Source organism: Lipophrys pholis, assembly GCF_963383615.2.
Source record: "Lipophrys pholis genome assembly, chromosome: 16".
NCBI lineage: Eukaryota > Metazoa > Chordata > Actinopteri > Blenniiformes > Blenniidae > Lipophrys > Lipophrys pholis.
In genome coordinates this window covers 16275922-16289765 of record NC_137634.1, presented here as the reverse complement: position 1 = coordinate 16289765, position 13844 = coordinate 16275922, and the positions used below count along the sequence as shown (strand labels likewise).

The 13844-nt window shown below is 45.2% G+C and overlaps 1 protein-coding gene across 1 annotated transcript in view; it reads left to right on the top strand.

Annotated features, from left to right (window-relative positions):
- Positions 1–13775, top strand: part of fryb (furry homolog b) — a 35387-nt gene extending 21612 nt beyond the window's left edge. The window contains exons 39-64 of the mRNA XM_080483906.1: positions 534–625; positions 788–881; positions 1067–1286; positions 1519–1640; positions 1775–1962; positions 2064–2158; positions 2287–2485; positions 2572–2793; positions 2884–3082; positions 3213–3310; positions 3489–3659; positions 3853–3993; positions 4121–4306; positions 4603–4767; positions 5030–5104; positions 5239–5409; positions 5977–6171; positions 6313–6447; positions 6532–6746; positions 7669–7873; positions 8043–8192; positions 8344–8442; positions 8608–8691; positions 9189–9299; positions 10179–10414; positions 10602–13775. Coding sequence (XP_080340032.1) covers positions 534–625; positions 788–881; positions 1067–1286; positions 1519–1640; positions 1775–1962; positions 2064–2158; positions 2287–2485; positions 2572–2793; positions 2884–3082; positions 3213–3310; positions 3489–3659; positions 3853–3993; positions 4121–4306; positions 4603–4767; positions 5030–5104; positions 5239–5409; positions 5977–6171; positions 6313–6447; positions 6532–6746; positions 7669–7873; positions 8043–8192; positions 8344–8442; positions 8608–8691; positions 9189–9299; positions 10179–10414; positions 10602–10860 — 4127 coding nt within the window. The 3' untranslated portion in view covers positions 10861–13775. The remainder of the gene's footprint in view (positions 1–533; positions 626–787; positions 882–1066; positions 1287–1518; positions 1641–1774; positions 1963–2063; positions 2159–2286; positions 2486–2571; positions 2794–2883; positions 3083–3212; positions 3311–3488; positions 3660–3852; positions 3994–4120; positions 4307–4602; positions 4768–5029; positions 5105–5238; positions 5410–5976; positions 6172–6312; positions 6448–6531; positions 6747–7668; positions 7874–8042; positions 8193–8343; positions 8443–8607; positions 8692–9188; positions 9300–10178; positions 10415–10601) is intronic.
- Positions 13776–13844: the final 69 nt, after the last annotated feature.

Below are 13844 nucleotides of genomic sequence, written 5' to 3'. Positions count from 1 at the left end.
AGATTGGTTGAAGATTCATTAAAAAGGCATCAGGTGTCAATTGGTTTGAAAAAGGATTTCCTCTCCTGTAGTTGATGACATTTCAAAACCTCCTACTATTACTTTTACTGAAGTGAAGAAGCTGAATTAGTCATTTTGCCAAACATGACACACATTTCTTTGCTTCTGAAATAAAGAATGTAATTGTCTGTCATCTCTGATAATTTAATTATTTTATTCTACCATTTGCCTATATGTAGCTTATATATATATATATATATATTTGTTATTACGCATTGAATAACTTTCATGATTTTAATATCTTTATATTTCTTTGAAGCACTTTGAGCAGCCTTCATTTTGTGATTACTTTTACTTGATTAATTCATTCTTTCTGAAATGTATCTACTGCTGGCAGTGCATGCAGATAAGTGCTCAAAAAAGCACTTAATTATGCTGTGGTTCTCTTTTTTTTGATATCTTAGTGCACTTTGCTTTGCGTGGACTGTCCTTCACTACTTATCATTTGACTTGATGTCTATTTGATTTGGCAGGTCTGGATCACTACAGACCAGAAGTGTATGAGCACAGCAAACGTCTCCTCCTGCACCTCCTTATTGCCCTCTCCTGCAACAACAACTTCCAGGTCTGAATGAAATCCTAATACTTATTATCACATCAATTTCACATCAGACCATTCATAATGGACAGCAGCAGTGGAACGTTATCTGTTTAAGAACATGCCGGTATGTTTATTCCCTGTCAAATCTCCTCAGTCATTGTTGAATGTTCATTGTTGTTGTTTCAGGTAATCGCTTCAGTTCTGATGCTGACACGAGAGATCAGCGACAACAAGACCCTCACCATTAAGTCGAGCTACCACACGGAGTACCAGCAGTCACGTAAGCAAAAACTGGCCAGCATTTATGAACCCTGTGACATTTTCCAATGTACATTGACCTGAAGTAAGTGTTGGATCAGCTTTCATAATGGAAAACCAATAAACAGAACTAGCTAGCATGACAAAGCATCAAGGACAAAATATTTTGTGTACACCAATGTGTACTCTGCCCTCATGTTCCTTTAGATGCACCTGATTTTCTGCGAGAGTGGCAGGCCTCCCCGGTGGTGGACTCTGGGCTCAGCTCCACCTCCAACTCGTCCTCTGCCAGTCTGGGTGGTGGCAGCACTGCAGGCAGTGTTGGAAATCTGCCCCTTGTCACGCCCGACGACCTGGAGGACCTCGAAGATACACAAAATGAGACAGACGAGAAGACAAACAAACTCATTGAGTTCCTCTCTACTAGGTAGACACAACTCCAGTGACCCGATCTGTTCACTTCTGCAGGCCTGATCACCGTATTTAAATACTCTGATGTGTTTGTGCAAGGTGACATGAGTGTGTGTATGTGTGCGTGAAAATTCCACTGTGGTGTTGCTGTGTGCCCCGTGAATGTATTTAAGTCCCTCTGTAACCTGTATGTGGTGCTATTGGTGGTGGGTATACAGTGCCTGGAGTACTGTCTTGTTGTTGCTCAGAGCGTTTGGACCACTTTGGGTGCACGAGGACATCACACCCAAGAACCCCACCTCCAAGAGCACGGATCAGCTCAGCAATTTCCTGCGCCATGTCATCTCTGTCTTCAAGGAGTCGAAATCAGGTGAGGAAAAGAATATGTACTGTATATATTTTTTGAAATAAATGTAAGAACCACGTATCTTCAGAATACTGAGTTGATCACATTCAATTTGTGGACATGTTTGCATCCATCCTTTCTGGTTTTGCGCTTCACAGACTTCCACCTGGAGCAGCAGCTGAGCGATGTGGCCCTACAGACGGCGCTGTGCAGCTCTTCGCGACACTATGCCGGGCGCTCCTTTCAGATCTTTCGGGCCCTCAAACAGCCAATCAACAACCACGCTGTCTCGGACCTCGTCTCCCGCCTCGTCGAGGTTGTGGGAGAACCTGGAGATGAAGTGCAGGTGAGTGAAAGAAGAGAACTGGAGCGTGTCTGAAGCAGACACCATGACTTGAAGTTATTCGTGTGGTTTTGATTGTTTAATGCTAAAAATGGGTATTTCAGGGCTATGTGATGGAGGTGCTGTTGACACTTGAGTCGGTGGTGGTGAATCTTGCTGAATGTCTGAAAAACAGTGACCTCATGGCAGCTCTTACCAGGTAAGCCTCTGCATTTTTTTTTAAACATTTTTTATTTTATTTTTATTTTTTTGAGTCAACAAGCAACGCAGTAAAAAAAAAAACCAACACCACCAAAATAGAAAATTCTTTAACTTTTTGACCAACAGGACGTCCTCACCAGACTTTGTGACAAGCGACAAATTGATGAACAGAAAGAGCACAGGTCAACTGAACTTCCCGGGCCCGGGATTTGTTGGTCTGTCATCACAACGTCATCAGCGCTCCTACTCGGTCCCCAAGAAGTTTGGGGAGTGTGGCAACCAGCTGAGTGATCCTCCTCGCAGTGCAACCCTGGATCGCATCCAGGCAAGAAATTCATTCTTTCTTTTTTATGCTATCTCTGTTAAGAACAGGACCTGTTACTCATTTGGATGTTTATTTTCAACCCACAGGCCTGCAACAGTCATGGTCTTTCCCGTACTGGAAGAACCCCGGGGTCCTGCACATCCTCAACCAACCGTATTGACCCCAGCGCTCTGTCCGATCCTGCTCACGTTTCCCATCCCTCGTCGATACTTGCCACTGTCTTCTGGGTGGCGGTGTCACTCATGGAGTCAGACTTTGAGTTTGAATATCAAATGTCACTTCGCCTTGTACACAAGCTGCTGTCAAAGGTATCCATCTATCTTCTTATTTTAGAAGTGAAGCACATTTTTTTTATGAAAGCTCTGCAGGATAACTTGTAAAACCCTCTTATTTCCAAGGTCCCCTTGGACAGGGCAGAGAACCGCGAACGTCTGGAAAAGCTGCAGGCTCAGCTGAGGTGGAGCGGGTTCTCTGGGATACAGCAGCTCTTGTTGAAGGGCTTTACCTCGCAGGCCACATCTGACCTCACCTTACAGCTGTTCTGCCAACTCACGCCCGTCTCCCGAGTGCCTGTCGTTGACAGCTCACAGTCCATAGGTATGTCACTTTTAATTCTATTCTGTTGTATATCAGATCCATTAGATCAGTTTTTGTTTTGCCTCTGATGAAGCCTGTATCCTTATTTTTCCACTTCAAACTAAAGTATGTGCTTCTCTTTGTTGTGCAGGTTTCCCTCTGAATGTGCTGTGTCTGCTGCCTCACCTTGTGCAACACTTTGGTCACCCAACACAGTTTTGCAAAGAGAGTGCTGAGAGAATTGCGCAGGTACTTAAAAATCTCTTCATCAAACATGATTCAAGTTGTCCTTGATGTCCTTTTGCATTACTACAGCTCTTCTCTGTCTCGTAAAAGCAACTTATCAAAGTATAAAACAAGCAGAATCATGGCAGCTCTGATGTTTCTTTCCTGTTTCTCCCCGATACTGCACCCTTCCCACTTCCAGGTATGTTTGGTGGAGAAGAACACGAAGCTGTCCCATTTGGCTCATGTGATGACGCTCTACAAGACGCGCTCTTACACGCGGGACCCATTCTCCTGGGTCAGCGTGGTTTGCCGCTACCTCCACGAGGCTTTCTCTGACATTACACTCAACATGGTCACCTACATGGCCGAGGTGAGCTCCGATAAATGAGTTAGCTTTAGTTTTTGTTTTTTTTCAGACTTTAGTTCTTATGCAAGCTGTGAATATGTGCTGTATTATTACGTTTTAAGAAAAACTAAATCATTTTTGTAGCCAATTAGTACAGTCAATGATTAAATGACACTACATTGCATAATAAGAAAGTTCATGTTTGTTCTCCTCTCAGCTCCTGGATAAGGGCCTGCCCAGTATGCAACAATCTCTTCTCCAGATCATCTACTGCCTGCTCAGCCACATGGACCTGACTGCTGTTCAAGTCAAACAATTTAATGCAGACGTCATGAAGACCATCGAGAAGTTTGTTCAGGTAGGCGCCCTACAATGCACCATGATTTTGTTTGCTTAGAAACTTAATTTGTGGCATTTATTGTGTGATTGTGTGGAATGAATCCTCGTGTCGTCTGTTATTTTTTATTTGACATCTGATTTTATAGACAATCCACTGGAAGGATGCTTTGAACATCCTGAAGCTGGTAGTTTCTCGCTCTGCCAGCCTCGTTCATCCAGTCTACGGCCACTCGCAGGGTGACCTGTCTAATCTTGAGGTCAGCAGAGTGTGGGACGGCTCCTCCAAGGCCCTGCCTGGGAAAACACTGGATTTCACGTTTGACATCTCAGAGGTAATAAAGAAACTGTTTTGGCGCTCTTGTAAATGAGGGTACTGTTCTCTCTCAGGTGGATTTGACAGCCTTTTTAACAATTTCCAAGAGAAAAGGAGATTTCATTTTAGATTCCGAGATATTGTGAAGTGACAGGAAGTTTTGCTGTGGTTTTTTTTTTTGTTGGATCCTGTAAGTAAATGAGTGATTCCATACATATTTCAACTTTCACAGTGTCCTAAATGTTTTTGACAGTCAAATGATTTTCATATGACCCCAACTTTTTATTTTTGTTTCTTTGTTTTGTTTTTTTCAAGACTCCTGTGATTGGACGTCGGTTTGATGAGCTTCAGGGCTCTGGAGGTCGAGAGGGGAAGGCCAGAGCTATGGCAGTAACCCGGAGCACCTCCTCCACTTCATCTGGATCCAATTCAAACACCATCCTGGTGCCCGTCAGCTGGAGACGACCACAATCATCTCAGGTAGTACTTGACCCCAATTCGATTTATAGCCATCAAGCATAAGTGATTTGCATTTATTTATGCAGCTGTAACTACAGTAGGTCAGTTCATCACAATCCTGCTCGGTAGTGTAAGAAGTAGTCGACCTGTGATTACCAGACAAACATCTCAGAGGACATGTAAAAACATTGTGTACGTAGAGAGTGAAGACAGTATACAAGTTTTTTGTCTACTCCCCCTCTTATCAACACTTTTTTTCCTTTCTTCTTTTAATCGCACGCAGAAAAGAACCAGAGAGAAACTGGTCAATGTCTTATCTCTTTGTGGACAAGAAGTCGGGCTCACAAAGAACCCATCGGTAAGCATTTTGTAATACCGCACTGGTCGTTTTTCACATCTGCCAAAAAGAATGTCACTAATTTTGTTAGATTATTATGCTTTTGGAGAAGGTTAGATCTCTGTGTTTAACGCCACATCCTTCCCTCTCCGCAGGTGATCTTCTCATCATGTGGCGACTTGGACATGATGGAGGTGCGTGAGAGCGGTGTGTCGTCTGAGGAGGGCGGCACCAGGGAGGACACGCTTGATGACACCGCCAGCGAGCAGCAGTTCAGGGTCTTCCGAGACTTTGACTTCCTGGACGTGGAGCTGGAAGACGGAGAGGTGAAACGTTAATTTCACACTGTATTTCATCGGCTGGATTCGCAGCGTAGTCAAATGTCTGACTTTTTCTTTTGTGGAATTTAAGTGTTTCTTATCTGCCGTCTGTCCTTAACATCAGTTTACTTGCGATGTATTACTCTGTCCTTCCTCGTCCCTCTCTCTGTCTAACTCTGTGTCTCTCTCTCTCCCCCTCGCTGCCCAGGAGCTCCAGGTAAGGTCTCTCACACGCTACATCTGCTTTCATCAGCGCTGTGGTGTCCCCAGCTCCCTTGTTTCACACTGAAAAAGAAGAAATGTGCTTTGTTTCGCTCTCCCAGCTTGGTTGCAGAACTGTACTTCTGATAAAATTGCTGTTTTTCGTAATGAAATGGTATATAGAAGTTTTTTTTGATCATATAGGATGTAACCAGTCCAGCCAGCATATTCCCATGCCATGAAATAATGGTTCATTTTTTTGCATCTTGTGCTTGTTACTAAAGCAGCTTTCCGTTGTCTTTCGACTGCACACAAATCGCTGGCCTCTGCCCTTTTCTTCCCATGCATATGCGTGTGTTTTTTTTTATCTAGGGCGAGACGGTCGATAACTTCAACTGGGGTGTGCGCCGGCGATCTCTGGACAGCACAGAGCTGGGCGATCTGTTGGAGGAGAGCCAACACTCCGGCAGCACTCCCAGTCTGGGACACGAGGACCCTCACGATTCAGACGAGTCCTCAGAAGAGGAGGAGTCCTCAACCAGCCAGAGCCTGTCTCACTCCCAACTCGTGCGTAGCCTTCACTGCTGGATCAATACAACGTTAACATCCACTGAAGCCGGAACACTTTTTGTCATTTTGCAGTGACACAGTTCGAATTTGTCACTCGATCAAAATAATTGATGTTCCTGGTTTGCCGTTCTGTTTTAGACCAACCCTTCTCCATCAGAGGAAACCAATCACACTGATTCACTGTCCACTTCTTACGACACATCTGCTGACCCCCCGTCCTTCAGTGCCACCACCCCGGGGCAGGGAGCCCTCCATGAACACAACATCCTACATGTGGGGAATTGATCCATATTACCAGGTGTTTGACTGGATGCACTTGTTGTCATGAGCTCCAATGCTTTGCCTCTGCTCTCACAGGGGAGGGTGTGCGGCGAGGACGAGGACACTCAGGCTCACGATGACGAGCTGTCGCTGAGCACCAACGAGCTTCCTCCCGGCTCAGACTGCGGCGAGAGTTTCACGCTAGAGCTGCCGGGTCAGCCACAAGACCAGCTGCTCAATCTGGACCGCAGGCTCAACCCGGACTACTGCCAACCGCCACTGGACTTTCTAGACCCCAACTGTCTGCCCAGGTGAGCACCATGTTCAGAAAACAGAGAAGTGTTTTTCAACCTGCAGATTCGCTCACAAGACTGAACAGCAAGTGAACTGCTTTTAAAGCTCTTATTTCAATTAGTGATGTGCTTGTGTACACACCCGACGTAAGAAATTTGGACATTTATTACAAAGTGTTTTCAAGTATGCGTTAAGTCGTTTTAAGGCATCTTCATTCTTGTCAGGAAATTTACAGATGAGTTTGAAATTATGTATTAGTGATGTGGGGTGTCATTTTATTTCAACCATCTTTAAAAGATTAATTAGTATGTTCAGAAAACTATGTAATATGTTTAATAGCAATGAAATAAAGATACTGGACAGTTCCAAGGGTTTCCAATTGCATAATTTAACCAATTAACTTTTTTTAGTGTGATAAATACTTTGGCTAGTAAATCCAGAGTGACTGTCATGTTACAGTTTCAACTAATTGTCAAAGCAAAATCAAAAAAAAGCTCTGCCACCCAGGGGTTTTGGCAGAATTCCAATATCTGTTTCGATCTGCTGTTTCTGTGATGGCCCAAGATTTGAGCTTGTCGTCTTGACACACATGGACGGTTTTAACCTTTTTATATTAGTCAAGTATTACACATTCTTAAGCCTAATGTTTTGAGCCTAAAATGTTTTTTTTTTGAGGCCATTAAAACATTTTTGTTGTTGTTTTTTTTCATACGCATTGAACCAACTTTGTTGAAGCGTTTTCCTGGAACAGACGATACAATATTGTTCCGCTCATATAATTTCATAACTCGGTGCTTTTGTCATGAGTCAGTGGTTTTTGTTTGGTTTTGTTTACATGAATAGTCTCTATTTTCTTTAATCGGCTAAGTATAGTTCTTTTTTTAACCTTTTCGTTTCTTTGTTTGTTCGTTTGTTTGTTTTTCATTTCCATTGCTACAGCTTACGTGATGATGTAGATGATTTGGAAGATCTTGGATTTCCTCCTCCCCCTTCTCCTTTTTTCTCCGCCATCTTGGCGGCTTTCCAGCCGACCGTGTGTGACGATGCTGAGGAGGCGTGGAGATGTCACATCAACCAGCTTGTGACGGACTCCGATGGGTCGTGTGCCGTCTACACGTTTCAAGTCTTCTCATCTCTCTTTAAGGTAAATATAACATGAGGCAATTCTCAGTTTTCAGATTGTGTTTTAGTGTTGCTCTGTTCATTTAGCTCTTTTTTTTTTTTTTTTTTTCTCTCAAAGCAATGTCTTCTATTCGGAAGGACACACAGCCATTACAACACAATAATTTATCGAAATGACCTTTCTTTTCCAGAACATTCAGGGGAAATTCTGCACCTTGACAACTGATGTTGCCACGTACCTTGGTGAGGGATTAAGAGGCATTGGATCCAAGTTTCTCAGGTCCTCACAGATGCTCACCACATGCTCTGACTGTCCGACAATCTACATTGATGCGGACACCGTGAGTACTGGTTTCACACTCAACTGGCTCAGTGCTGATCACAGTATGTCTGTGAAACACGGTAAAATAAGACTGTGTGGAATTATTCCATCAGACATACTGTACCCAGGCCTTTTTCTGCTGGTTTTAGTCTTTTCATTGGTGCTTTCAGATTATGTCTTATGGTCTTCTGGAGAAGATGAAGTTTAGCGCGCTGGAGTTGCAGGAGTACCTGGATACCTACAACACGAAAGAGGAAGCTGCCGTCTCGGTAACTCAACCTATGTGCACCTTTTTTCTCTCTCTCTCTCTCTCTCTCTCTCTCTCTCTCTTTGGTTTATGTGTGTGATTATTATTTTTTATTTTTCTGAGTAAAAAAAGTATTCAAAATCTCTCTTCTTGTTTCTTTTCCAAATTGTTTACTTTCCTCTTTCAGTGGCTGAGAAACTGTAAAGACACATTTCCCAGGTGCCCCGGTGACAGTGTGGTGACCTGCCAGCCTGGAGACTCAGAGGAGAAGGTACAGATGCTCATTTATATGACTTTTAACCTCTTGATATCTGAGATTCACCGACAAACTTGCTCAGTAACTTAATCTTGGCTTCATATTTTGGTCTGTGTGCTCATGTGCAAACCAAAATACTCACTGCCTCGGCATGTCTGCAGTGTGTTTCTGTTCTTCCCTGCTAATTTTTCCAGGCAATGAAAAACAAAACTTGTGTACACTGTTGTCTAATTCTTCTTAGCCTGACTCTAAATGCTGTGCATGTGTTTGATTGGTGCTTTGTCTTCCTCTCGCCTCTCTCTGACGCCCTAACATGCTCTCTCGCTGTCTAGCAAATGGAGTCTCTTGCAGTAAGTTCTCTTACAAGTTTCTCTACGTCGCTGCCGCACATTTCTCTCAAACTGCTCAATATAATTGAATCTGATAGTAATAATAGTGTGTGATTGTAATCCTCTGTGTTCCCTCCTCTCCCGATGAATCTGACCCCTCTTTGATCCTTTCTCGTCCTCTAGCAACTGGAGCTTTGTCAGCGGCTCTACAAGCTGCACTTTCAGCTCCTCCTGCTGTTCCAGTCCTACTGCTCGCTCATTGGTCAAGTTCATGCCATCAGCTCCGTGCCTGAGGTGAGACACATCATTCTTCATGAGGACATTATGGAGTGTATAACGCAAGCTGGTTCTTTTGTGCCAAGAACACAATGCAGGCCACATGTTCCACTGTTCTCATTTAAACATGACATCAGTTAGAAATCCCACTTTGTAGCATCCTGCTGTGTTGCTCCTTCCTCTGGAGAGGTTTGTGAAATCGCGTTCTAATCCTTTGCACACACCAAACAAGTTGGCCAAGGAGGAGTATTTCTTAACACTACATGGTTAGATTTAAGCTTGAAGACAGCAGAGACATCTGGATGGCTCAGACACATGACCTGACTGGAGTCAGGACTCATGTGTCCATGCTTGAGATTGTCCTTTGTGTTAGTTATGAAGAAATTCCGGAAACAAGTTTGACCCCCTTATGCATGTTGTCAGCTCCCAGCATTGTTTCATTATGAAATTGTCTGTATACAACTTTTGATCAGATGATAAAAAAAAACAACCTGTGAACTGGACTATAATATTTATTACAATGTCTTTAAAGTTTTCTATTCGGTCCAAACCAGGCGACTGTACAGCAGCTGAATGAAGAGCTGAATCGGCAAGAAAATATCTGTGATACAGTATATTTATATTTTTATAGATGTTACCAACAAATGATAAGTTTCTATATCTCTCTCCCAATGAGTGAAACAATTCCTTGTGCAAACATTTCTTTCACGCACAAGTGGAATTAAATAGTTTGAAGACATTTTAAATTGGTACATTATTTAGTATATAACTGCTGTTGACTTTCACGTTTGCTCTTATTTTATGCTGTAAAAATCTTCTTTCATTGTTATGCCACACTTGAATGTTAAAACCCACTTGTTGACACAAAGCTCATGCAGACTCCTCCCTCCTCTTTAGCTGCTGAACATGTCTCGGGAGCTCACGGGTCTGAGGACCAGCCTGCAGGCGGCAGAGGCGGCCGTAGCCAGCGACTTGGAGCACAAACACTTTGCCCACGCGCACGCCCACGCGACCCAGGTGGCGGCCATGGTTGTGCCCAACTTCTCTTCCTCTGAGTCCGCCGTGCAGGCAATACTGGAGTGCCTTAAGAACCACGAGTTCACCAAAGCTGTGCGCTACATCCAAGAGTGCAGGTGAGTCTCACAATTGTCCACGAGTATTAGTCGTCCGCTGACCACAGTGAGTTTAAGATGTCTTGCCTGAATGAAGTTGCTGTATGTGAGGGACTCTCCAAAGGACACAGTGTCTCATGAAGACACAAAACAAGCCGATGCACGTTCACAACCTAATCTGCCCCACTTCTTTTTGTTTGCTACTCAGGAGGCAGTGGCCCCATGGTGTGTTTGGGGGCAGCTCGGAAAGCGAGGTCCAGACGCTGCTCAACATCTACTTCCGCCACCAAACCCTGGGGCAGACGGGCACCATCGCCCTGGTGGGCTCCCGGCAGGACCTCAGCCTGATCTGCTCCAAGCTGCTGGAGCTCAATGGGGAGATCCGCGACATGATCCGCCGCGCCCAGGGGTACCGGGTCGTCACAACCTACCTCCCCGACTCCAGCGCCTCCGGGACCAGCCTCTGACAGGACTTCAGGAGCCCCCCGCCCCCTCCCTCCCCGCCTTCACCTCCCACATCGCTGCAGCCGCTGACTCTCCCGAAAGCGCAGCCTCATCTGCCCCGGGCTGCCCATGCGGAGGAGGCCCAGCACCCGCACACCTGGCCGCTGCCTCCTCCCGTGTGTCTGCTGCCTCAGCTGCACAGCTCCAGACACACGCCTGCACCTCGCCCCGCCCAACGCTAGAACCAGAACCACATGAAGACTATGACTGGAACTACTCTTTGCACTCCTCATTCTCATCCGCTGTAAACTCTGATACCTCCTGGCTTGATTTTCCCAAACCTCCGGACCTATTGTCGTCACTAAATTGCTCCAATGCTTCAGGCCAAGCAGATTTTACAGTGCCGCATACTCAAGAGCCCAAAAGACGTCCTCTAAACAAGTACAGGAGTGTCTATCATCCTTTCAAAGGACACACGTCACACATTTCACCACCGTCACATACACACCGGGACAAACGGCGTACGTCCCACTCTCTCCCCACGGTGGCCTCAGAGCCCACCTTGCTCACACACTCCTGCACAAATGCATTTCCTGTTTCCTCTCATGGCTCACATCTCCCTCATTTCCCCCACTCCCCGTACAAACACTCCAGCATATCCTCAGCTTTAGACCTGAATCGGGGTGCAGTCCTAACCCGCGGTCCCTCTCGGTCTTCATCTCTTCCCCCCCCTCCCCCGCCTCCCCCTCCGTGTCCCACCGGCCCTGGAGAGGCTGCGGCGTGGGGTTGTTGCTGTTCCCTCGGCGGTGCCGCGACACCCCTGTCTCGCTACCTGGGGAAGGTGGGGCATGCTGCCTTGCCCCTATTGAAAGTAGGGGGGCTCCTGAATGCTGAACCGTCGGATGTTCAGACTTGAGACATTAAAGTTACCACACCAGAGGACCTAAAGAGCTTCAACCTGCGTGGATCCAAACGCCTGAAACCAGCTGTTCCTTACTGACCCTCAGATCGTTGTGTGTCTGGAAAAACAGTCAACGAGTCTGAAGCACGTCAAGATGTAAGATTATTAAACCTATCCCATGTATAATGGGGACTATCTCTCAACCCACTGGATTCTACAGATTGTCGCCTGCTGATAGAGAATACCTGATGTGATCATATCCAACGCCGTCTTTGCTTCACAGCTCCCTGTTGTAAAAATGACCTGCTCCTAGTTAAAGTCCTGCTTGATGGCCATCACTCAGCAAGGGGGACCAGAGGACCCGTGAAGGTTTTGAAGCCTGAGAAATCCAACTTGCTTACCAGAGGAACCGGATTGACTTGTGCTGCCTCCTTCAAGAAGGATGTATTTGTCAGTAGTATCAACAGAGACAGTGAGGAATCGACCTGTGACATTATGTAGCATCACTCGACGAGTTTCCTCTATTGCACTAAATGGAGTTTTAGTATTAGTTTTTTTGTAATGTTATAGAAAAAAGGGGGGGGGGGCTTAAGCGACTGTTTTCTTACTTTGAGAGAAAAAGGCTGTCACTTTCACCGAGAGGGAAATGCCAAATGCTGGAGGAACCTTTTCTCTTGCGGTTTTGTCTACTGTTCTGAAGAAACTGTGCGATGCATGACCCAGATGAATGCTTTCTACTGTACACAAGCGTCCCCCCCCCCTCCCCCGTTTCGCCTCCCAGACGTCTGCACACTGACTAAAAAACGCTGACCGACAGAGGGGACGCAAGACACCCGAGCGTGATTCCTGCTTTCGCCCCGTTTATACTCCGTGTCGGCGAAGCGGCTCGTCCTCAGACTGCTGTTGTAAACATTGGTGGGCCGATCATGCCGTCATCTGTGCGTTGGCGTAAACTTCTCCGTGGCTAGCTGTAGCATCGTTAGTGAGCGTGCACACTGTAATCCTCACCGTCCTACACTGTTGTGTTCACATGCCTATAGGATGGCGCATGTATACACTCAAAACTTGTCTGTCTGTATGCTGTTGATAGTTCTCGTCACACAACCCTAGCAGCGTATGTTTGTGTGTGTGGTCTGTAGTAACGCTACACTTAAGGGAAATGCTGACATTCAGCACTCACCGCTGACGTTCAAAACAAAACCCTGCGCTACTACTGATGCTGAGCGCCTCCCGTCGTCGGTTCTCCCTCCAGCCCTTTGCTGTACAAATGTCTTTTTTTTCCTATTTATATGTGATCAGCCACAAATCCACACTCATTTGATGTAGGTTTTATATTGATGTTTGTTCCCTCGAGTCAAACTGCCATGCATGCATCTTTTGTGTACCGTAGGGAGTGTTTGAAATATTTATTAACAAAAATCATATTTTATCTGAAAGATATGTTTGTTTGTATGAGGTACAAAAGGGAGCTTCAAGCTCATGTGGGTGGGCGTGTGTGTGTGTTTTTTTTGTGTGTGTGTGCGTGTGTGCGGGGGAACGTGTGTTTGGATGCCAAATGAGAAGTTGCACATTTTGAAAGCTTTTTAGATAAAGACGGTAGTTGGGGTTTTTTTTCCACCGTGTAAATACTTTTACAGCCTTTGTGAAGTTGTTTTGAGTTGAAGCTCTGTACAAGTTGGTGTCAAAAGTAAAGACATATCAAAATTATTACTTGTGCTGCTCTCTTGACATCGGGATATGGCAGGTTATCAAACCAAGGACTCTTTCAGCTCCCATCTTTTGTTTTTGAGTCGTTTACGTTTTTTCTATTGGACTATAAAGAGGGGAATTTCATCCTTTTTGCTGGACACATTTCAACTGACTTGTCCTTGACTTTCATTTGGAGGATTATTGCATTCTGGGGCCAAACGTCAGGAATTCATGGCTTGTCTTAAATCCTCCTGCAAACCCAGTATTCAAAGTGGGAGTATCGTGAATGGCAGCCATCATTGAGCGTGTGATAAATTAAAGACTAATCAAATAAAGCACATTAAGACTGCTCATAAAGATACTTTCATGTCAATGACCTAATGCTGCATCAAGTTTCTCCAGTGCGAAGACCTGAAT